This window comes from Aquarana catesbeiana, linkage group LG12 (genome assembly GCF_042186555.1).
Source record: "Aquarana catesbeiana isolate 2022-GZ linkage group LG12, ASM4218655v1, whole genome shotgun sequence".
NCBI lineage: Eukaryota > Metazoa > Chordata > Amphibia > Anura > Ranidae > Aquarana > Aquarana catesbeiana.
In genome coordinates, this window is record NC_133335.1 from 57726824 (window position 1) to 57751075 (window position 24252).

The window sequence follows — 24252 nt, forward strand, 5'->3', positions numbered from 1 at the left end:
CTGCGTCGCTTTAACTGCTAATTGCGCGGTCATGCAATGCTGTACCCAAACGAAATTTGCGTCCTTTTCTTCCCACAAATAGAGCTTTCTTTTGATGGTATTTGATCACCTCTGCAGTTTTTATTTTTTGCGCTATAAACGGAAAAAGACCGAAAATTTTGAAAAAAAATGATATTTTCTACTTTTTGTTATAAAAAAAATCCAATAAACTAAATTTTAATCATACATTTAGGCCAAAATGTATTCGGCCACATGTCTTTGGTAAAAAAAAATGTCAATAAGCATATATTTATTGGTTTGCGCAAAAGTTATAGCGTCTACAAACTAGGGTACATTTTCTGTAATTTACACAGCTTTTAGTTTATGACTGCCTATGTCATTTCTTGAGGTGCTAAAATGGCAGGGCAGTACAAAACCCCCCCCAAATGACCCCATTTTGGAAAGTAGACACCCCAAGGAAATTGCTGAGAGGCATGTTGAACCCATTGAATATTTATTTTTTTGTCCCAAGTGATTGAATAATGACAAAAAAAAAAAAAAATATTTACAAAAAGTTGTCACTAAATGATATATTGCTCACACAGGCCATGGGCCTATGTGGAATTGCACCCCAAAATACATTCAGCTACTTCTCCTGAGTATGGGGATACCACATGTGTGGGACTTTTTGGGAGCTTAGCCGCGTACGGGGCCCCGAAAGCCAAGCACCGCCTTCAGGATTTCTAAGGGTGTAAATTTTTGATTTCACTCTTCACTGCCTATCACAGTTTTAGAGGCCATGGAATGCCCAGGTGGCACAAAACCCCCCCAAATGACCCCATTTTGGAAAGTAGACACCCCAAGCTGTTTGCTGAGAGGCATATTGAGTCCATGGAATATTTTATATTTTGACACAAGTTGCGGGAAAGTGACACTTTTTTTTTTTTTTTTTTTTTTTTTTGCACAAAGTTGTCACTAAATGATATATTGCTCACACAGGGCATGGGCATATGTGGAATTGCACCCCAAAATACATTAAGCTGCTTCTCCTGAGTATGGGGATACCACATGTGTGGGACTTTTTGGGAGCCTAGCCGCGTACGGGGCCCCGAAAACCAAGCACCGCCTTCAGGATTTCCAAGGGTGAAAATTTTTGATTTCACTCTTCACTGCCTATCACAGTTTCGGAGGCCATGGAATGCCCAGGTGGCACAAACCCCCCCCCAAATGACCCCATTTTGGAAAGTAGACACCCCAAGCTATTTGCTGAGAGGCATGGTGAGTATTTTGCAGCTCTCATTTGTTTTTGAAAATGAAGAAAGACAAGAAAAAACTTTTTTTTTTTCTTTTTTCAATTTTCAAAACTTTGTGACAAAAAGTGAGGTCTGCAAAATACTCACTATACCTCTCAGCAAATAGCTTTGGGTGTCTACTTTCCAAAATGGGGTCATTTGGGGGGGTTTTGTGCCACCTGGGCTTTCCATGGCCTCCGAAACTGTGATAGGCAGTGAAGAGTGAAATCAAAAATTCACGCCCTTAGAAAGCCTGAAGGCGGTGCTTGGTTTTCGGGGTCCCGTACGCGGCTAGGCTCCCAAAAAGTCTCACACATGTGGTATCCCCGTACTCAGGAGAAGCAGCAGAATGTATTTTGGGGTGTAATTTCACATATTCCCATGGCATGTTTGAGCAATATATCATTTAGTGACAACTTTGTGCAAAAAAAAAAAAAAAAAAAAATATGTCTCTTTCCCGCAACTTGTGTTACAATATAAAATATTCCATGGACTCGACATGCCTCTCAGCAAATAGCTTGGGGTGTCTACTTTCCAAAATGGGGTCATTTGGGGGGGTTTTGAACTGTCCTGGCATTTTATGCACAACATTTAGAAGCTTATGTCACACATCACCAACTCTTCTAACCACTTGAAGACAAAGCCCTTTCTGACACTCATTGTTTACATGAAAAAGTTTTTTTTTTTTGCAAAAAAATTACTTTGAACCCCCAAACATTATATATTTTTTTAAAGCAAATGCCCTACAGATTAAAATGGTGGGTGTTTCATTTTTTTTTTTCACACAGTATTTGCGCAGCGATTTTTCAAACGCATTTTTTGGGGAAAAAACACACTTTTTTAAATTTTAATGCACTAAAACACACTATATTGCCCAAATGTTTGATGAAATAAAAAAGATGATCTTAGGCCGAGTACATGGATACCAAACATGACATGCTTTAAAATTGCAGTGGCAACAAAATGCATTTTTAAAAGCCTTTAAAAGCCTTTACAGGTTACCACTTTAGATTTACAGAGGAGGTCTACTGCAAAAATTACTGCCCTCGATCTGACCTTCGCGGCAATACCTCACATGCATGGTGCAATTGCTGTTTACGTTTGACGACAGACCGCCGTTTGCGTTCGCCTTAGCGCGAGAGCAGGGGGCGACAGGGGTGCTTTTTTTTTTTTTTTTTTCTTTATTATTTTTTTGCTTTTTTATCTTATTTTTAAACTGTTCCTTTCATTTTTTTTTTTTTAATCATTTTTATTGTTATCTCGGGGAATGCAAATATCCCCTATGATAGCAATAGGTAGTGACAGGTACTCTTTTTTGAAAAAATTGGGGTCTATTAGACCCTAGATCTCTCCTCTGCCCTCAAAGCATCTGATGACACCAAGATCGGTGTGATAAAATGCTTCCCCAATTTCCCAATGGCGCTATTTACATCCGGCGAAATCTAAGTCATAAAATGATCGTAGCTTCCGGTTTCTTAGGCCATAGAGATGTTTGGAGCCACTCTGGTCTCTGATCAGCTCTATGGTCAGCTGGCTGAATCACCGGCTGCATTCTCAGGTTCCCTGTTGAGACAGGAGAGCCAGAGAAAAACACGGAAGACGGTGGGGGGGGGGGCTTATAAAACGCTGACGGCGGACCTAAATATTTACCTCACTAACTAGCGTCACCAGCGACACTAATACAGCGATCAGAAAAATTATCGCTTAGTGACACTGGTGACAGGGGGTGATCAAGGGGTTAAAACTTTATTAGGGGGGGTTAGGGGGGTATCCTAGACCTACAGGGGGGTAATACTAACTGTCCCAACACTGTAACTGTCACAAACTGACACCAATGCAGTAATCAGAAAAAAAAAAAACTGCTGGTGTCAGTTTGTGACAGGGGGGAGTGATTGGGGGGGGATCGGGGGGCGATCGGGGGGGGGGATCGGGGTGTTTTGTGTGCCTGGCATGTTCTACTGTGTGTGTGTGTGTTGTGCACTCACATACCTGTCTTCTCTCCTCGGGCCGGAACGGAAATTACCGAGCCGAGGAGAGATGACATCATTTCCTTTGCTGCTGTTTAGCATACAGCAGCAAAGGAATGTTCTCATTGGCCGGCGGCGATCGCGAGGGGGGGGCCACGAACGGATGGCCTCCCCCTCATCTCCGATCGCCGTGGGAGAAAAGACGACCGCCTCGGGCACGGGGGGGGGGTCCGATCGGACCCCCCACCCGCGGAAGGCAAATCACGTATATGTCTGTCCGTGCCACCTTGCCGACGTAAATCGGCGTGAGGCGGTCGTCAAGTGGTTAAAGTGAAAAAAAAAAAGTGAAACATTCCTTTAAATATCGTACCTGGGGGGTGTCTATAGTATGCCTATAAAGTGGCGCATGTTTCCCGTGCTTATAACAGTCCCTGCACAAAATTACATTTTTAAAAGGAATACAAGTCATTTAAAACTGCTTACGGCTTTAATGTAATGTCCGGTCCCGGTAATATGGATGAAAATCAGTGAGACAAATGGCATGGGTACCCCCCCCCCAGTCCATTACCAGGCCCTTTGGGTCTTGTATGGATATTAAGGGGAACCCCGCACCCAAATTAAAAAAATGAAAGGCGTGGGGCCCCAGGCCCTCTGAACAGCAGTATACAGGAGGTGCAAACAAGACAGGGACTGTAGGTTTGTTGTTAAGTAGAATCTGTTTGTAATTTTGAACTGGTACATTTTTAAAGTGTAGCTCCAGCCAAAAAATCTATTTTTAAGCTTTTTGGAAAACATAGGGAAGGGTTATCACCCCTGTGACATTTGTTTTGCTGTCTGTGCACCTCTTCAGAAGATTTTACCTCACATTCTGTCCCATTGACAAATGTATTTTGACAATTTGGGGTTTTTAGTGAAACAAGGATTGGTGATAAAGCATCAGTGGAAAGGAGACACGTTTTTCCCATATTAACTCTTACAGGAGAGAATTTCCCTTCCTAGGGGTAGATTTCATCTCACTTCCTGTTGTCTCCTTCCGTTTGCAAGTAGGAGTAGTTTGTAAGTTGGATGTTTGAAAGTAGGGGCCTGCCATATATAGTCTGCAGAAATTGGGGCCTTAGGTGTTGGTGTTGCCACAACACTGTAAGCCCCCACAGTTACTCTTGGTGGGCGCAGGAACGAGTTCTGCTGTGAAATATTAGATCAAGAATTGTAATTACATGCCCCTGTTGAACAGGGGCTGAAAAATTGGGCCTTAGGCACTGGTGTTGGTGCCACAACACTGCAACCCCCTACAAATACTCTAGTTGAGTGCAGCAATGAACCCTTATTGCAAAATATTGCATCAAAAATTGTAATTACATGCCCCTGTTAAACAGGGGCTGAAAAATTGGGCCTTAGCCACTGGTGGCGGCGCCCAGAACCAAAAATATTCTTACAAGCTATCAGCATGATCATTGAGGAAGAAGGGGATAGTCACTCAGCATAACAGGATAGTCACTCAGCATCAGCATAGGCAGTCTTGAAGGGATCTGACATTTCAAAAAAAATTATTCAGTTACATCAGCATCAGGTGCTTGGTAGCTGGTGGTGATCCAAGACTGATTCATTTTTATGAAGGTCAGTCGATCGACCGAGTCGGTGGACAGGTGCACCCTGTGATCAGTCACAAAACCTCCAGCAGCACTGAACGTGCGTTCCGAAAGAACGCTGGATGCAGGACAGGCCAGTAGCTCAATTGCATACTGTGCAAGCTCTGGCCAGTGATCCATCCTCAAGACCCAGTAACCCAGAGGATTTTCGGTGGGAAAGGTGTCCAAGTCAGATCTTGCCCCTAGGTATTCCTGCACCATGCAAAACAGACGCTGGCGATGGCTGCTGGAACCGATCATACCTTGGGGCTGCGGACTAAAAAATTGTCTGAACGCATCGCTCAGACGGCCACCTTCTCCATCGCTCCTTCTTTGACTGACCGATGCCTCAGCAACACGTTGTCCAGGAACAGGAGTTTGTAACCTCCCAGTCTCTGGGAATGCGTTGCACAGACCTTTCTGCAAGGCCTGCCGAAGATGTTTCATCCTCTGCTCTCCCTGCGACGGAAAGATAAGGTCTGCAACCTTACCCTTGTAATGTGGATCAAGGAGGGTTGCCAGCCAGTATTGATCCCTCTCCTTGATACCACGAATATGAGGATCCTTCCGCAGGCTTTGCAGGATCAGGGAGGCCATGCAGCGTAGGTTTGCTGAGGCATTCGGTCCGGGGTCCTCTGGGTCACTAAGGACGACATGATCTGCAGCCACCTCCTCCCAGCCACGTACAAGTCCATGGGTTTCTTGGGACTGTAAATGATCCCTTAAAGACTGCTGCTGATGCTGAGTGCCAGGCTCCACCTCCATGCTGACACAATCCTCCTCTTCCTCCTCCTCCTGCTCCTCGTCCTCCTCCCGTGTGATCGGCGGGCACGCAGGAACACTGTCTGGATAAAGGGGGCCTTGAGAGCTAAGGAAGTCCTCCTCTTCCTGCCTCTGTTCTGCCTCAAGTGCCCTGTCCATTATTCCACGCAGCGTGTGCTCCAACAGGTGGACAAGGGGGACAGTGTCACTGATGCATGCACTGTCACTGCTTACCATCCTCGTGGCCTCCTCAAATGGTGACAGGACAGTGAATGCATCCCTGATCATGGCCCACTGGCGTGGGGAAAAATAAAACAAGCTCTCCGGACCCTGTCCTGGTGCCATAGTCGCACAGGTACTCATTGATGGCCCTCTGCTGCGTGTGCAGCCGCTGCAGCATGACCAACATTGAGTTCCACCTGGTGGGCATGTCACAGATTAGGCGGTTCTTGGGCAGGTTAAATTCCTTTTGGAGGTCAGCCAGCCAAGCACTGGCATTATATGACTGACGGAAATGCACACAGACTTTCCTGGCCTGCCTCAGGACATCCTGTAAGCCCAGGTACCTGCCCAAGAACTGCTGCACCACCAAGTTAAGCACTGCCTCTAGACACAGAGCCTGCTTGCCCTCTTTTATTGGCTTGTGACTGTCTGCCGCTCCTTGTTGGCCTTCCAGACATACTAATGGCCTGCAGTGAGATGTAGCTGCACTAAGCTGGGATAGATTATATAAATATATATATATATATATATATATATATATATATATACATACATACACACAAACATATATATATATATATATATATATATATATACACATACATACACACACACTGATACTGCAGCTAGCAAAATCAACTGCCTGCCTGTAGTATTATTAGTATGAGAACACCACCAATCTTCTACAGGTAGCTTTAGCTGAACACTGTGCAGAGGTCGCACTACACTAACTCGTAGCTTTAGCTGAACACTGTGCAGAGGTCGCACTACACTAACTTGTATCTTTAGCTGAACACTGTGCAGAGGTCGCACTACACTAACTTGTATATTTAGCTGAACACTGTGCAGAGGTCGCACCACACTAACTTGTATCTTTAGCTGAACACTGTGCAGAGGTCGCACTACACTAACTTGTAGCTTTAGCTGAACACTGTGCAGAGGTCGCACTACACTAACTTGTAGCTTTAGCTGAACACTGTGCAGAGGTCACACTACACTAACTTGTAGCTTTAGCTGAACACTGTGCAGAGGTCGCACTACACTAACTTGTATCTTTAGCTGAACACTGTGCAGAGGTCGCACTACACTAACTTGTATCTTTAGCTGAACACTGTGCAGAGGTCGCACTACACTAACTTGTATCTTTAGCTGAACACTGTGCAGAGGTCGCACTACACTAACTTGTAGCTTTAGCTGAACACTGTACAGAGGTCGCACTACACTAACTTGAAGCTTTAGCTGAACACTGTGCAGAGGTCGCACTACACTAATTCGTAGCTTTAGCTGAACACTGTGCAGAGGACGCACTACACTAATGTTTAAATAATGTAGCTGCCTGCGGTAGTGATAGGATCAGAAAAACACCACCAACCTTCCACAGGTAGCTTTAGCTGAACACTGAGCAGAGGTCGCACTACACTAACTTGTAGATTTAGCTGAACACTGTGCAGAGGTCGCACTACACTAACTTGTAGCTTTAGCTGAACACTGTGCAGAGGTCTCACTACACTAACTTGTAGCTTTAGCTGAACACTGTTCAGAGGACGCACTACACTAACTTGTAAATAATGCAGCTGCCTGTGGTAGTGATAGGATCAGAAAAACACCACCAATCTTCTACAGGTAGCTTTAGCTGAACACTGTGCAGAGGTCGCACTACACTAACTTGTAGCTTTAGCTGAACACTGTGCAGAGGTCACACTAAACCAACTTGTAGCTTTAGCTGAACACTGTGCAGAGGTCGCGCTACACTAACTCATAGCTTTAGCTGAACACTGTGCAGAGGTCGCACTACACTAACTCGTAGCTTTAGCTGAACACTGTGCAGAGGTCGCACTACACTAACTTGTAGCTTTAGCTGAACACTGTGCAGAGGTCGCACTGCACTAACTTGTAGCTTTAGCTGAACACTGCAGAGGTCGCACTACACTAACTCGTAGCTTTAGCTGAACACTGTGCAGAGGTTGCAATACACTAACTCGTAGCTTTAGCTGAACACTGTGCAGAGGTCGCACTACACTAATTCGTAGCTTTAGCTGAACACTGTGCAGAGGACGCACTACACTAATGTTTAAATAATGTAGCTGCCTGCGGTAGTGATAGGATCAGAAAAACACCACCAACCTTCTACAGGTAGCTTTAGCTGAACACTGAGCAGAGGTCGCACTACACTAACTTGTATCTTTAGCTGAACACTGTGCAGAGGTCGCACTACACTAACTTGTAGCTTTAGCTGAACACTGTGCAGAGGTCGCACTACACTAACTTGTAGCTTTAGCTGAACACTGTGCAGAGGTCGCACTACACTAACTCGTAGCTTTAACTGAACACTGTTCAGAGGATGCACTACACTAACTTGTAAATAATGCAGCTGCCTGTGGTAGTGATAGGATCAGAAAAACACCACCAATCTTCTACAGGTAGCTTTAGCTGAACACTGTGCAGAGGTCGCGCTACACTAACTCATAGCTTTAGCTGAACACTGTGCAGAGGTCGCACTACACTAACTCGTAGCTTTAGCTGAACACTGTGCAGAGGTCGCACTACACTAACTTGTAGCTTTAGCTGAACACTGCAGAGGTCGCACTACACTAACTCGTAGCTTTAGCTGAACACTGTGCAGAGGTTGCAATACACTAACTCGTAGCTTTAGCTGAACACTGTGCAGAGGTCGCACTACACTAACTTGTAGCTTTAGCTGAACACTGTGCAGAGGTCGCACTACACTAGCTTGTAAATAATGTAGCTGCCTGCGGTAGTGATAGGATCAGAAAAACATCACCAATCTTCTACAGGTAGCTTCAGCTGAACACTGTGCAGAGGACGCACTACACTAACTGTAAATACTGTAGCTGCCTGACTGTGGTACTAATAGGATCAGAAGAACACCAGCAATTTTCTTCAGGTAGCTGTAAATACTGTAACAACACCTGCCTGCCAGTAGGAAGAGAATAACAAGAACAGATCTAGCTAAACTGAATACAGTGTAATATATATATAACACCTGGGATGCATATATATACACAATACACTGTAAGTGCAGCTAACTGACTGACTGTCCTGCCTAATCTATCTAACTTAAATCAAATGACACTGCCTCTCTGTCTCTGTCTCTCAACACACTACACAGGGCCGCCGTGCAGGCGGCCTTAGTGTGGGGCGTGTACTAAACCCCCTGAGCCATAATTGGCCAAAGCCACCCTGGCTTTGGCCAATTACAGCTCTCTGTACAGACGGCGCTGTGATTGGCCAAGCATGTGGGTCATAGTGCATGCTTGGCCAATCATCAGCCAGCAATGCACTGCGATGCCGCAGTGAATTATGGGCCGTGACGCGCCATTCGAATTTGGCGCGAACGGCCCATATTGTTCGCAGTTCGACGAACGACCGAACAGACGATGTTCGAGTCGAACATGGGTTTGACTCGAACACGAAGCTCATCCCTAATAACTTGTATGGAGTGTTGTTCCTTTTTCAGTAGGTGGAACATCGGATGCCCAGGTAATAACAAAGTTATATTATTGTTATATTTTACATTGTGGGGTTATTTTTTTACCATTAGCTTCACATTAACATTGCACCACAGCTGTGTCAAGGGGCTTGAGTCAAGTCATTGGGAGTGTATAAAGCAGAGTACAGGCCCAATCAAATATCAGCCATTCCTTCGGGGGTCAGTGCTACATATGGATCAGATGTCTTCTTATAATGCAACATTTTTGTATTGCTACTAGTGTGGTAATGGTCACAGCACATGGTAATTGTCAAAGAACATGATGAAAGTTGTGGAAGTTTATGGCACCACCCTGTGCTAAATACATAATCCAAACATTATGGTACCATGACATCTGGAACAGGTGTTATATGTTTAAGAACAGTGAGGTGTACTTTTTGAATAGGGAGGAAAAATAGTGCATTCAATCTGATCAGTCATTCCAAAAGCAGCATTCTTACTGCATTCATTTCCTACTGGTGTGCTGATTCTGTCTCACCTCCACTGAGTGTTACCCTTCCTGTAGCTTTCTCCCAACTGCACAAATACATAATACTTCAGTACAGTCCACCCCCCTCAGTAAAGCAGAGTTTACTCATTCTAGTTTATTTATTTCAGTACTCACATTTTAGGTGTTCTGGGAAGTATTCTATCCACTGACGAAGTGTTGAATCTCCCATCAGATATATGATTCTACCAGTGAGGCAAGTGGTGATATTAGCCAAGGGTTCATAGGAAGACAAGTTACAGTAGAGAGGATACCAAACGTTATCCAAAAAATACCCACTAGGGAATGGAAGTGACATACCAGTTTGGCATTTTGGTTTAACTTCTATTGACATATCTGCAAAACAAATGTAAAATGAAAAATTTTAAAATAATTTTGGCATAATTTACTGTGAAGTGTTGCAAAGCAATGAGAGGAACTGAAGCTAGCCTTATTTGTATTTTTGTGCATACAGTATACAGAAGGAGTGCCAGACCAGAAGATAAGAGTCCAAATTCATTTATTGATTTTGTGTTAAAGGACAGCTAATGTGTTTTGTGGATCAAAGGAACCCCCCCCCCCCACCACCACCTTCATCGGGACTACAGTTAAAAATGAGAACCTTGAGTAGTCTCAAAGTAAGGCTTTCCTGCTTGAATCTGTGTGGGGAAGCTGATTGCTGGATTAGGATTCCTGGCCAGAAGTATCTGCATTAGCAGCCAAAATAGGCTTATCAATAAATAAATTTGGACACTTGTATCTTTTGGTCTGGCACTCTTTTCATATGTAGCACCCTCTAATGTGTGCTAGAAGTGAGTGTTGGAGAAGAGATTCTGGCCAGGAATAACATGAGTTATGGAATTGGGTCAGGGTTATTAGAGGACAGGGCTGGATGACTCATCTTGGCAGCTCTCTCTGGTACCTCCCTCTGGTCTGGAAGAATCTTCTAAAACTAGAGGGTGGGGGTTAGGAGGAGCTGCCTTGAATATTTATGGGGCCTCAGCCAATACTCAGCAGTGGGCTGGCAGGGGACTGAGATTACTCCATAAATAAGATGGAGATTCAGTGTTGAGGAGGCTGTCGCTGGCCCTTAAGATGAGCCCGCGAATCTGGGGGGGGGGTCTCCTGTCTTGGTGCTGGAAGGATCCTGCCAAAAACACAAAGGGAAGAGGCTTCCCTGGAGGCATGGAAGCAAGAGGGGACAGAGTGAGTAGTGCAACACTGTGGGGACTGACAAAGGGGGAAAACTGCCACATGTAGCCAGTCTCCCTTGAACATTGTGCTTAAGTCTTCTATCCTTTTCCTGGGAGGTCTTCTGAGAGTCAGCTGGGTGGGCTGAGGAAGAGTCAGTAAGGCAGTCAGGAGGGCTGGTGAAAGAGACAGATGGAGCCATGTGGGCTGGCATTGCCTGAAGAAGTGGTGCTAGGATCAGTGGCCACAAGGGAAGCTGTTTCATTACAATTGTGCTACTTTTAAGGGACTTCGAGTTCCTGCCTGTACAGAGCTGCTACTGAACTGACAAGAGGCCTGTCAGCTCCTTCAAGCGTGAACCAGCAGGAGCTATACAGAGGAAGAGAGGAACAAAGTGTGTGCAAGTGGAAGGCTAAAGAAGTTGGAGCTTCATATAAGAGACTGTAAATAGGAAGTTGTCCCTGAATATTTTGAATATTTTGTTCAAGTCAAGTGGGCATTCCATAATCTGAAGATTCGGTGTTCCTGGCTTTGCAGAAGTGGGTGATCCTTAACTTCAGCAACTCCCACGGGGTAGTGCTACACATATATATGTCTTTTCCTGGTAACCTGCTAGAGTACCCACAGTAGGGTAGCCTTGTCTGTTGTGAGCAACCTAACCGTAACCAGTGGGCTCTTTAAATGTTTCAGCGTCCCAGTGCCTTTTGTTATGGATGGACTGCTAAAGAGATACAACCTGTCAGATTTTATTGTTGTCTGTGTTCTGCTAGGAATATACGAATGAGTACAAAAGAATTGGAATTTGCTTGTAGATAGAGGGTCAAAGGAAACCTTTTGCTTGTAAAAACTTTTAAAAATCGCCCAGTTTTAAGGGTGAACATTTGATAGGGCTCTTTTACCAACAGAAAAATACCAAAAATATGCCAGTGTGACACTATGTACTGCTTTTTGAATAGCAGGGCAACCAGTTTGCCACCACGAAAGGTACACCATACTGCCACTTTCCTGTTGCTGAAAGAGCTCTGTTGAAAAAGGTACATAACTTTAAAATGTGTTGGCTTGTTAATTTGAATAAAACCACTTTTCATTACTTTTTGGATCAATCTCTACCTAAAATTGTGTGTAGCCTCTCCAGTAAGGAGTTTGAGCTACTCCTTATGTTCTCCGATGATAAAAACCTAAGGGAAGCTGCACTCATTTCTCACTCCATCCTAAAAAAATATAAAAAAATAAAACATTTTGCCAAGTGTTGGATGTTCAGCTAATATAAATTATAAATAGTTACCATTACGAGCAAAAAGAACTAGATATACATTTGAAAGTTTGTTAGTGGAAAATAGGGGGGGGATAATTAAGATCAAAACTTACTTTTACATTTTACTACATCGACTTGATTAATGTCTTGTGGAATTTCAACACCGATGTTTGACCTTTAAATTAAAAAATAACAAGAAATTTTTATAGGTGAAATTTACTTTCCCCTTGTGATCCTGCTAATAACACGCCTCTTGTCAGGAGCCATAATTGGTAATCATAAGACTGCTTTCCTGGTTTGGACTACTAACCCCCTCCACTCCTAATATCTATTACATAGGGAGGTGTTCTTTTGTAATTAACAGAAAGTAGCTGGGAAAATGAAGAACATTGTTTTTATATATCTGTTCAGTGCACAGGAAATGACAAGGACATTACATTTCTGGCAAAATAAACAGGTGAAAACTATTGCAATCACCACATGTATGAAAGGGTAAGTTGAGAAAAGTTTTACCCTAGTCTTCTTACATTCAGGTTGACTTTGAAGCCATGGATATCAAGGTGTCTATTTTACATTTAAAAAAAACTATATTACTAGCCTGAAATTGAAGCACGCAACAGAAGTCATATAGCCCACTCCCTCAGATGACACAGTTGTCCTTCTGAAGTGCATCAAAAGGGATTTGTCATTCTTGACTAACCTTCTCCTCAGGAGCACTGGAGCCCAATTGTGTGTGGACATGAGTGCAATTTGTGACATTAAAGGCTTGTTGCCAGTTTTGAACTCTACATTTATATATATGTTTATTTCTCTGCTTCATGCTACATTTTCACATACATACTTTTGGTCTTAGTGTAAGATAAACCAGATTCCCAGCACCAGAAAACCAGTATGGGTTTATGCTCATATTCATGCACATGCTAATAATTCTAGGCAAAGAGGCAATAGATGTACTATTCCAGTTCCTCGTGCATGCACTCGCACACGTCCACGCGCACATACGAATTAGCATGCATACTTGCCGTCCAGTGGCCTGTCACCTGTAAACTGACCTGTCACCATGAGCAGTTGCTGAATAGTCTTCAGCATGTACCTGAATTCCTGTGACCCGATCCATTAAACCTGCTTACCTGTGTATGACCTGGCTTTCTTCTGGACTTTGCCTTTGCTTCTGCATTAACTTTGTTTATCTGAACTCTCTGACCTTGGCCTATTTACTGTACTCATCTTTGCCTGTTGATTTAGTAGTGCGTTGCCCCACTTTTTCTCATCCTTGGCCTGCTTCCTGGACTTGCTCTGCCTGCTGACTCGGTCCCACGTTACCCGGCTGCCGCTGGTTGCTGCCTGCACACCTGCTCTGCTACCATCTCCTGTTCTAGTGCCAAATTTCTTCAGTATCCTGTTCTTAGAACTGTGACCCTCAGCTTCATCTACACAAGAGTGGACTTCATTAGTCAGCTACTCTGGCACTCGTGCCACTTCGTTCCCTCACACTCTCTATTTCCACTTGCAGGAGTGTTGGGCAGGAGATGCAAGAGAGGCCTCCACAACATTCCAGTAATCACCAGGTACATGATACTTAGAGTCACAGTGGTTGTTAATCATTAATGCTGAACTCAGTTCTTACCTTTAGTCTTGCTTAGTTGTTCAGGTTCCTCTACTGTGCTGAAATTGCCAAATCTCAAATCACTGCAAACTGTGAGCTTCTCAAAAGTTATCATCAGTAAGCTGTCCTGCTTTCAATGTGTGCATGTAAATATTGGACACTTTACGCTTAACCTTCATCTGTTTTAACCGCTTGCCGACAGACCTATAGCAAATTTACTGCTACAGGGTGGGCGCGCTGTGCAAACTCATGTATGTATACATTAGGGCTGCGGAAATTAACGATTAATTCCTTGATTAATCATTAATTTTTTTGATTGATCAAAATTCTTTTGATCGGTACTCACCTCTCCGCCGGCTTCCGGGTCTTCAGGGAGTTCCGTTGGAGATCTAGTGACTTCACGAACATCAACATCACTGGACTCCTCCCCCCTTCCCCAGTCATTGATGGTCCCCATGCTGGACAATGGTAAAGTAATGGAATACAGCGGGCGCCTGACCGATCCAATCATAGCCTGAAAGGCTTCGGCCGAGTGGGCGTGTCCGCGAATTGCAGAGGTGTGGCTGCGAGCCGGTTTTGTGATTGGCCAGACACGCCCCATGCTGATGATATGTGACCCTTGCTGGAAATAAACAAGCATTGGAAGGCATTATGAAGGTGAGTGTGTGGTCTGTACTTGACAGGTCAATTGTGGACGAGGAATTGTGGTGATTTAAAGTATATATACAGCTTGAATCTATATTTTAGTTTTAGATTAGGTCATGCAGAGAGAAAACACCTCTCGGATAAGGCTTTGCCTTGTGCATCCCAGTGTGGAGCTTTCATTTCACTTCCTGTCCCAGAGACACAACGGGAAGTGAAATGGCATTCCCATTTTAGATGGTTGTCAACAGGACTGGCATACCCATTGGAGGCATTACCCAGATAGCAAGCAATTGAGCTGCAAGTTTGAAAATGTCTTGTTAAAGTGGAGGTCCACCCTAAAAACAAATTTAACATTAAAACACTCCTTAAAATTAAAAAAAAAAAGTTTTTTTTAAAAAGTGTTAAGTCCTGGATTGTGGAAACTAATTAGTGTCGGGTGATTGTATATAGTGTATACCACATTTACCAGTGACTAATGCGGAGTTGCAATGCAAGGAGATCAGCTAAAAGTAGTTGGATCTCTATGTGTATTATAATTAATTGAAATTAGTCGATTAATTGATTAAAAAAAAAATCGATTAATCGAACACGAAAATTTTAATCAGTAACAGCCCTAGTATACATTAGTCTGCACTTCCGGGTAGGGGGCATGCACATGCGGCACTGGTGCATCACTTCTGCTGTGATTTTTTCATAGCAGAAGCCGATTAGTGGGTGCCAGCCGATGAATATCCGCCGGCACCCACCAATCGACGAGCAGGGACACAGGACAGAGTTCTGCCTGTAAACAAGGCAGATCTCTGTCCTGACAGGAGGGAGTGATGGATTTTCTTTTCCTGCAAAGCAGAGAAAGAAAGTCCATCACTTATCTTAGTAATAGCACCACACATAGTGTACACAAACACTGGCTAGGCACACATTTAACCCTTTGATTGCCCTAGCTATTTAACCCCTTCCCAACCAGTGTCATTAGTACAGTGACGGTGCATATTTTTAGCACTGATCACTGTATTAGTGTCACTAGTTCCCACAAAATGTCAAAAGTGTCAGAATGTATGCCACAATATTGCAGTCCCACATTATGAAGAAATTAGATTTTTAAAAAAATTTTATTGGATATTTTTTTTATAGCAGAAAGTAAAAAAATATAGTTCTTTATTTTTCAAAATGGTTGGATTTTTTTTTTTTTATAGTGCAAAAAGTAAAAAACACAGTGGTGATCAAATACCACCAAAAGAAAGCTCTATTTGTTGGAAAAAAAATGACATATATTTTATCTCCTTACAGCATTGCATGACTGTCTAAGTCTATGCCTCCATCATGCATTATTTGCTGTGCTGCCTCCCCAGCTAAACCGTAAAGCTCAGGGAGTCATTTGCAAAGTATTATGCCGCGTACACATGATCGGAATTTCCGACAACAAATGTTCGATGGAAGCTTGTTGTCGGTAATTCCGACCGTGTGTAGGCTCCAATGGACATTTTATGTTGGAATTTCCAACAACAAAAATTTGAGAGCTGGTTCTCAAATTAACCCGACAACAAAATCCGTTGTTGGAAATTCCGATTGTGTGTACACAATTCCAACGCACAAAATTCCACGCATTCTCGGAATCAAGGAGAAGAGCCGCACTGGCTATTGAACTTCATTTTTCTCGGCTCGTCGTACATGTTGTATGTCACTGCATACTTGACGTTCAGAATTTCCGACAACATTTGTACCACCGTGTGTATGCAAGACAAGTTTGAGCCAACATCCGTCGGAAATAAATCCCAGGATTTCGTTGTCGGGAATGTCCGATTGTGTGTATGCGGCATTACACTCTAAGGCCCCTTGCACACATGCAAACCGTTTTTACATCCGTTTTTTGGAATGGATTAAAGCCCTATTTTTCTTGCGTTACAAAAATAGATGTAAACGAACAAACGGTCTGTTTTTGCATGAAATAATGGCTCTGGGACTCAAGTGGTTAAGGACTCTAGCTGGCAGATGTAAAAAAAAACAGATGTAAAAACAAATGAAAAACTAATGACAAACTGGTGTAAACTTCATACATTTTTTTCTTTGAAAAAAGTGACTGATCTGATGAAACAAACAGTCCACATGTGTGAAGGGGGCCTTATTTGTAAAACAAAGATGGAATACATATTGTATAAAATTGTAAAAACAGTTCAAATTTTATAAAGTTTAAACAAAGCTTAAAGAATTTTTTTTCCAAAACCAATTTTTGAAGTAGGTAGAGTTTTCACAGTTTCCATTTGAGGAATGCATAAATAGATGTTAATGGAGAAAATAATTACCTTACCTTGTGAAAAGCATCTTCTCTTTGTCAGTGAGGTAAGCATGAGGTGTGTTCTCACTTTTCATTGATATTAAAGCTTCACAAGGGACACCAGGAAGCTTCATACAATAGAAGAACTCTCCATATTTGTCATCCCCATAATCACATATTTCTCCTTGTGAGTCTAACTGAAATCCACATTCTGTATGAACCTCTTGGCCCTTTTTAAGAAATTTACCTATATATTTAACATTTTTATAACCCTGGTTTCTTGCTCTCCATAAAGAAGAAACTGCTTCACTGGGATGCATTAGGAGTATGGACATTTGCACCCGTCCTTCCCAAAATAATGTAAAATAGACATTATATGTTCCATCGTTGAAGTCCTCCACTCTCCCAGAAGCTGCAGCTCCTAGATTTGGTGAAAATATCCGGGCTCGTAAGAAGTCTCCTCCATAGGTCTTCCTTTCCCCCAAACAATTAAACATCTGAATTTTAACAATTAAGGTGTCTCCAAGGCAGTATTTGGGTTTATAATTTAATATTGTTGCTGTACTGTTAGTACCACTACTTATTTCAGTTAAGTTGTTAAAGAACACATTTGGAATTGTTCTGTTTATAAGGTCCAATTTGCATATCACTTGCTGTTCTAAATCATGGGGCTTTGCTGTTGTAGATTTTGTAGGCTGAGTAGTTGTAGGAGACCCATATGGGAGAAACTGAACATTTGACAGTTGCTAAAAATATGGGAAAGACACATAAATACAAAAAGTATTAACCAACATATTAAAAATATTAACACAACAATAAATATATCATTGTAAACCTTGAATAAAACTTTAAGTAAATACATATATATATCAAAGATCTACATTCATTTAATATTTACCTACATAACCAGTAGAAACAAGTGAACATCTGAAAATTTTGATTGGTTGTGATTCGGCCAAGCTTTTTAAAAAATGTGGAACCCTAGAAAGTCTGAATTTCCAAGCTGGAAGTTTGATTGAAGAACCTGTAATACTTCAACCAACCCTGTGGTAGCACATATGTATGGAACTTCACTCACCATACAAACATGATTAGCAAAGAAGATTTTTTGGTGTCAAAGTTAAGAAAAAGAAATTTAAAAAAATCATACATACATTAGCATTAAAGGTATAAAAAAAAGGGACCATCTCTGAACAGGTGGTGCAATTCCACCCAAGTTGCAGGAGTTGTAAACATGCTGTAATACAGCTGGGATGATATCCCCAGGTTTAAACGACCTATGAAGAGTGACCCAAGTGTTAAATCAAGGTTGAACTGATATTCAAAAAGGGAGGATGAATGAAGTAAAACCACAAAGTGGAAGCTATGAGATGATATCAATGGTTCTCCCGATCTGCATTGGAAATACTGTGGACAAGTTGATGATTGTATTAAGGTGGAAGGTAGCTGTGAAGAAATGGGGGAGCATTGCTAGGTAACAGTGGTCAAAAGGAGGTGTACAAGTGGAATGGTAATAAATATAAGTGTCCAATAAGATGATGTATGGCTCACTGGAACCATAAGAACATAGCCCTCCTTGACCTCCCTCTCACTGTACCAATCAGAGTCACTATTAAAGTGGGGTTCCCATTTAAAAAAAAAAAAAATTCAAAGTCAGCAGCTATAAATACTGCAGCTGCTGACTTTTAATTGGACACTTACCTGTCCCAGGGTCCAGCGATGTGGGGGATCTAAGCCCGCTCGTCCCCCCCTCCGCTCGGCGGCGCCGGCATTCTAATGCCCCGTACACACGGTCGGACTTTGTTCGGAGATTGCGACAACAAAATCCTAGGATTTTTTCCAACGAATGTTGGCTCAAATTTGTCTTGCATACACACGGTTACACAAAGTTGTCGGAAAATCCGATCGTTCTAAACGCGGTGACGTAAAACACGTACGTTGGGACTATAAACGGGGCAGTGCCAATAGCTTTCATCCCTTTATTTATTCTGAGCATGCGTGGCACTCTGTCCGTCAGATTTGTGTACACACGATCGGAATTTCCGACAACGGATTTTGTTGTCGGAAAATTTTATATCCTGCTCTCAAACTTTGTGGGTCGGAAAATCCGATGGAAAATGTGTGATGGAGCCTACACACGGTCGGAATTTCCGACAACAAGGTCCTATCACACATTTTCCATCTGAAAATCTGACCGTGTGTACGGGGCATAACTGTGGGCATCCGGCTGTGGCTTCACAGCCGGGCACCCACTGCGCATGCGTGAGCCGCACCATGCGCTGTCACTGGCCCCGCAATCATCTGGGACCCGTCACGTGTCCCAGATGATTGACAAGAGGGAGGGGAGAGAAGCGATCTCCCTTCCTGCGCCGAGGGAAGTGACGTCAGGAGCCCAGGCACCGAAGGAGGCAGACCATGAGGGACCCCCTAGCAACAGGCATTTAGAGGTAAATAAAAAAAAATTTTCTCCAAATTTTTTTTTACATTTTTTTAAAACGCATACTAATTTTTTTTCTTTTGGATTGGAACTCCACTTTAAGACTCGCTCTCACACCCTAAATAAAACAGAAAAGTGAAGAGGTAATCCTTTCCAGAAAGTATTAGTTCTTTCCCAAGAATGGTAAATGTATTGATACTTATCAGCTTGTGATCAAGTCCACAGGTCCAGGTTCCCGTATCCTGGTTTTACAACTCCTGTAACTTGGGTGGAATTGCACTACCTGTCCAGAGATGGTCCTTTTGTTTTTATAGCTTTAATGCTAATGTATGTATGATGTTTTTTAATGTCTTTTTCCCCAATTGTCTTCCAGGTCAGTTCTTGAGAGATGGAGACCCTCCTATCGACACAGGAAACACATTGCCACAGTTCAAAAGGCGGTCCCTCAGGTCCCTGGTCAGCCATTTGCGTTTCCTCTGTCAGAGGAACATGTTGCCAGGAACCAGGAGAAGGACTACATCTCTCAGGGGCTGCCTGAAGGGAGCGTAGCCGCACAGGGGGACCGGGTCCTATCCTGCGGCTCCAGGTTAGTCCTCACCTTTTTAGCTTTGGGCTCGGGTACTGTCCAGCTGACAGGAGCAGACCCGTTACCCCCCCTCTTTCCAGTCTCGAGGTGTGCCAGTTGCAGGGTGATGCAGGTTCCCCCCAGGAGCGGTGTAGGTGGATTCTTCCATCCCAGCTCCTTGCTGTAATCGTGGTTGGGGTCGGAGACGCCGTTTGCGTAATTTCCGGTGGAACCGCGTCATCGATGTGTGCAGAGACTTCCGGTTCCGGGTCTCTAGAGGCACAAGGAGGAGGGGAAAGCCAGCGCTGAGCCTACAAAATCCCGACCAGCGACCAGCTATACCGGACTAGCGGCGGGAGCTCGAGAGGGGGACCATGGAGGCTAATCCCCAGGACACTCCGGTGGATGCAGGCACCAGCCAAACCCAGGTAGGCTGCTGGGCAAGCCCTTACTGTGTTTTTTTCTGGGGTTTTGTTGTAAGGCTGGGGTTTGTAGTACCCCATGGTGGTTGATACCTCACAGTCCCGGGTATATGCAGTGGTGGTTGCAGCGCGGGTGTTTTTTAAAGAGGGTTAAAAGGGTTTCTGATGCTAAGATTGTTTGTTGTGAGGCCCCAACGGAAGACAAGTCAGGCCGCAAAAAATGCCCCAATTGTGGAAATAAATTATCCTCAGGCTCTAACAAAGCCTTATGCAGACAGTGTATTGCAGGCTTACTTAAAACAGAGGCAGACTCTCCCTTGGCTAAATTCCTTGGCTCCTTTAAAGATGAGATGGCATCAACCTTTAAATCTCTCCGGGAGTTAATCGCAGATGCAAACATGTCTGCTTCCACCAGTAGAGCAGCTGCGATTCCCTCCTCACCATGCCTTACAACACCAGACATGATAAAATGCATGAGGCTCTGGGGAAAAAGAAAGCTAAGGTATTCCCTATACATAACGTGCTTTTTTTCAGATAAAAAAAGTCTTCTTTCCTAATTCCCTTAAAAGAAGCTTCCCCTTTGATGAGAGCCCAGAGGCGGTCTGGAATAAAAATCCTAAACTAGACGCCCCTCTGTCCAAAGTCTCAAAACAGTCTGACCTTGCTTTTGAGGATATGGGTCATTTAAAAGACCCAATGGACAGGAGAACAGACGTAGTCTTAAAGAGAGCCTGGGATGCTTCTATGGCAGGCTTGAAATCAGCTGCTTCTTGTGTGGCTAGAAATCTGGAGTTCTGGTTATCTCAACTAGAAGAACACCTAAAAGCAGACACGCCTAGGGGGGAGCTCTTAAAAACCTTCCGTATGCTTTTCAAATTGACAAGTTCCATCTCTGACGCATCTACTGATTCCGTAAAATTTACGGCTAAAACTGCGGCGCTTTCCATCGCAGACAGGAGGTCGGTATGGATGAAAACTTGGGGGGAGGACACGGCGTCTAAAACACGCCTGTGCAGTGTCCCTTTTACAGGAGACTTAGTCTTCGGTCTGAATTAGATACCGCCTTAGAAAGAACGGCGGATAAAAAGAAAACCTTTCCCACAAAAACAACATTTTTCAAAGGAAATTTTTTTGTCCCTCAAAGGAGCCCTCCAAGTCAGAGAAGGAGTTCAAACCCAAAAAACACTGGACAGGACACAAAGGCAAAGGAAAAGGGGGCATACTTTTTAACCGCCCCAATCAAAACCCTAAACCCCAGTGACATTAGGGTCCCTGTGGGAGGAAGGTTATTGAATTTTCTCCCGCAGTGGGAAAAGATAACCTTAAACGAGTTTGTCTTAAACATTATAAAAAGAGGTTATGCACTGGAATTTCACAGCGATCCACCCTCAAAGTTTCTTGTGACAAAACTTCCAAGACACTCAGAAAAGGCCAGGGCCTTACCTTTACTAATAAGGGAAATGGTAGATCGAGAGGTATTGACACCAATCCTTCCCTATTCAAGAACAGGGGGACGGTTTTTACTCGCACATCTTTGTGGTGAAAAAGCCGTCAGGGAAGTTCAGACTAATCATGAACCTCCGACCTCTGAACCTCTCCATCCATTACAAAAAATTTCGGATGGAGTCCATTTATTCAATACGGAATCTCCTCCAAAAAGAGGTGTTTAAGGGCTACCCTGGATTTAGGGGACCCCTATCTGCATATCCCAATAAGGAAGGAATGCCAGAAATTTATTCAGATGGCGATTCAGATAGACACAAAAATGTATCATTTTCAGTGCAAGCACGTCCCTTGGGACTGTCATCCTCCCCGAGAATCTTTACCAAGGTTCTCGGGGAGGCACTAGTTCCGTTAAGACTTTAGTCTCGACCATTCCATATCTAGACGACTTGCTCCTCATGGCCCACTCAGAGAAACACCTTTGTCAGAACTTAGGGTTAACACAGCTCAGCCTGAGTCAGTTGGGGTGGATAATCAGTCTGGAAAAGTTCAAAACTACCCCAACACAAGAAATTCTGTATTTAGGGTACAAGATCCTGTTGGTAGAGCAGAGGATAGTCCTGCCAGAAGAAAAGATATTGAATCTGTGGCAGTGAATGTCTTTTCTTCAAAGCAGCCCCAAATGTACAGTGAGGGAGGTGATGTCAGTATTAGGAGTTATGACAGCAGCCATTCCGGCCGTACAATGGGCCAGGTTCCACCAAAGAGACCTCCAGAGGTTCTTGTTGGAACAGTTAAAAGACAGGGATCTGGAAGAAGAGATATCAATCCCCACCAAAGTAAAACACTCCCTCTGGTGGTGGAAGGACACAGAGAATTTAAACAAAGGGGTTCTCTGGGTCTTACCTATCACATTCACACTAACTACGGATGCGAGCAGCTGGGGTTGGGGAGCCCATCTCAACTCAGGCTGGGCCCAGGGCAGGTGGATGTCAGAGGTGAAACTTCTCTCGTCCAATTGGAAGGAGCTAACAGCTATCCTCAGAGCTCTACTAGCCTTTCAGGACACAATACAGGGTCACCATCTACAAGTCAGCTCAGACAATATGACGGCTGTAAAAAATTAGAAGTGGCTGGATGGTCCTCAGTGAAATACGGCACCTCATCCCAATAATTTGAAAAATCAAGCCAAAAAAGGGGGGAGGAAAGTACAAGGATTATAGCGGTGCCAGGAGAAACACAGTATACTCAAAGCAAAATCTAAATTATTTTTATTGGTACAAATTGTTAAAAGGTAACATATAAATCACAAAAACATGGTGTGCATAATCAATAAGAAAAAACACTTGTGTATCAAAATTTCACGTGACTTGGCCAGGAGAGCGGCCAGTTCTGTGGGTAGGTATTTAGATATCCGACATGTTTCGCCAGTAATGGCTTCCTCAGGGATAGATGTTTAATACCTATGACGTTATGATTCACTCTACAGAAAAAAATAACAATCAAACAAGGTTCTAAGACTTTTGGTACATTAAGTATAGAATTTATAAAAATGAAGTGCTTACAAATGTTTGCGGACCGTCAGAATAAACTACAGACACCCACCCAAAGTGAATATGACGGCTGTAGCTTATATAAACAAGCAAGGAGGCACCAGAGGTCCTCGACTAATGTTGGTGGCCAGACACATATTTCAGTGGGCAGAATCCAATCTAGCATCCATCTCTGCAATACACCTGAAAGGGGAGCTGAACAGCACTGCAGACTTCTTGAGTGGACAACGAGTTTTGAATCAAGAATGGTCTCTGCACCCAGAAGTGTTCGACCACATAGCAGCTTACTGGGGAAAACCAGTAGTGGACCTATTTGCAAACAAAGAGAATGCAAAAGTTGCCAATTTTTGCTCGCTATGCCCAGGAGATCAGCCATTGGCAGTAGACGCCTTACAGACTCCATGGACCTTCAGCTTGGCTTATGCGTTTCCTCCGCTTCACCTCATCCCGAGGGTTCTAGCGAAATTTCTAGCGGAAGAAACGTGTTTAATCCTAGTAGCACCGTTTTGGCCCAAGAGACCATGGTTCACAACGTTACTACAGTTGACAGACCAACCTCCACTGAGACTTCCCTGCAGACAAGACCTTCTGTCTCAGGGACCTCTTTTTCATCTCGCAAGTAACCATGCTGAACCTTTCAGCGTGGTTACTGAGGAAGAATTATTGAGGAACAAAGGCCTGTCAGAAAGAGTGATTCAGACCTTGCTACAGAGTCGAAAACCTGTCACCCGAGCTATTTACAAGAAAGTCTGGAGAAAATTTAACAGCTGGCTGAATAGCCGAGGTGAGATAAATATGGATACAACAAATATCCTACAGTTTCTCCAGGAGGGGTTAGACAAGGGACTAACTCCTAGTACTATTAAGGTTCAGATAGCTGCCTTAAGTGTATACTTAGTGAAACGTTTACAGGAAGATCCTTTCATCGCTGGGTTCTGTAAGGCAATCTCTAGACGCAAACCAGTCAGAGTTAACATCTCCATCCTGGGATCTATCAATCGTTCTAAAGGCCTTTTTGGGGTCACCTTTTGAACCT

The 24252-nt window shown here is 43.5% G+C and overlaps 1 protein-coding gene across 1 annotated transcript in view; it reads right to left on the reverse strand.

Moving 5' to 3' along the window:
- Positions 1-24252, reverse strand: part of LOC141113339 (NXPE family member 1-like) — a 187619-nt gene that overhangs the window by 24630 nt on the left and 138737 nt on the right. Inside the window, exons 4-6 of the mRNA XM_073606400.1 lie at positions 16830-17542; positions 12387-12448; positions 9966-10184 (exon numbers count right to left, since the gene is read on the reverse strand). Of these exons, the coding sequence (XP_073462501.1) occupies positions 9966-10184; positions 12387-12448; positions 16830-17542 (994 nt within the window). The remainder of the gene's footprint in view (positions 1-9965; positions 10185-12386; positions 12449-16829; positions 17543-24252) is intronic.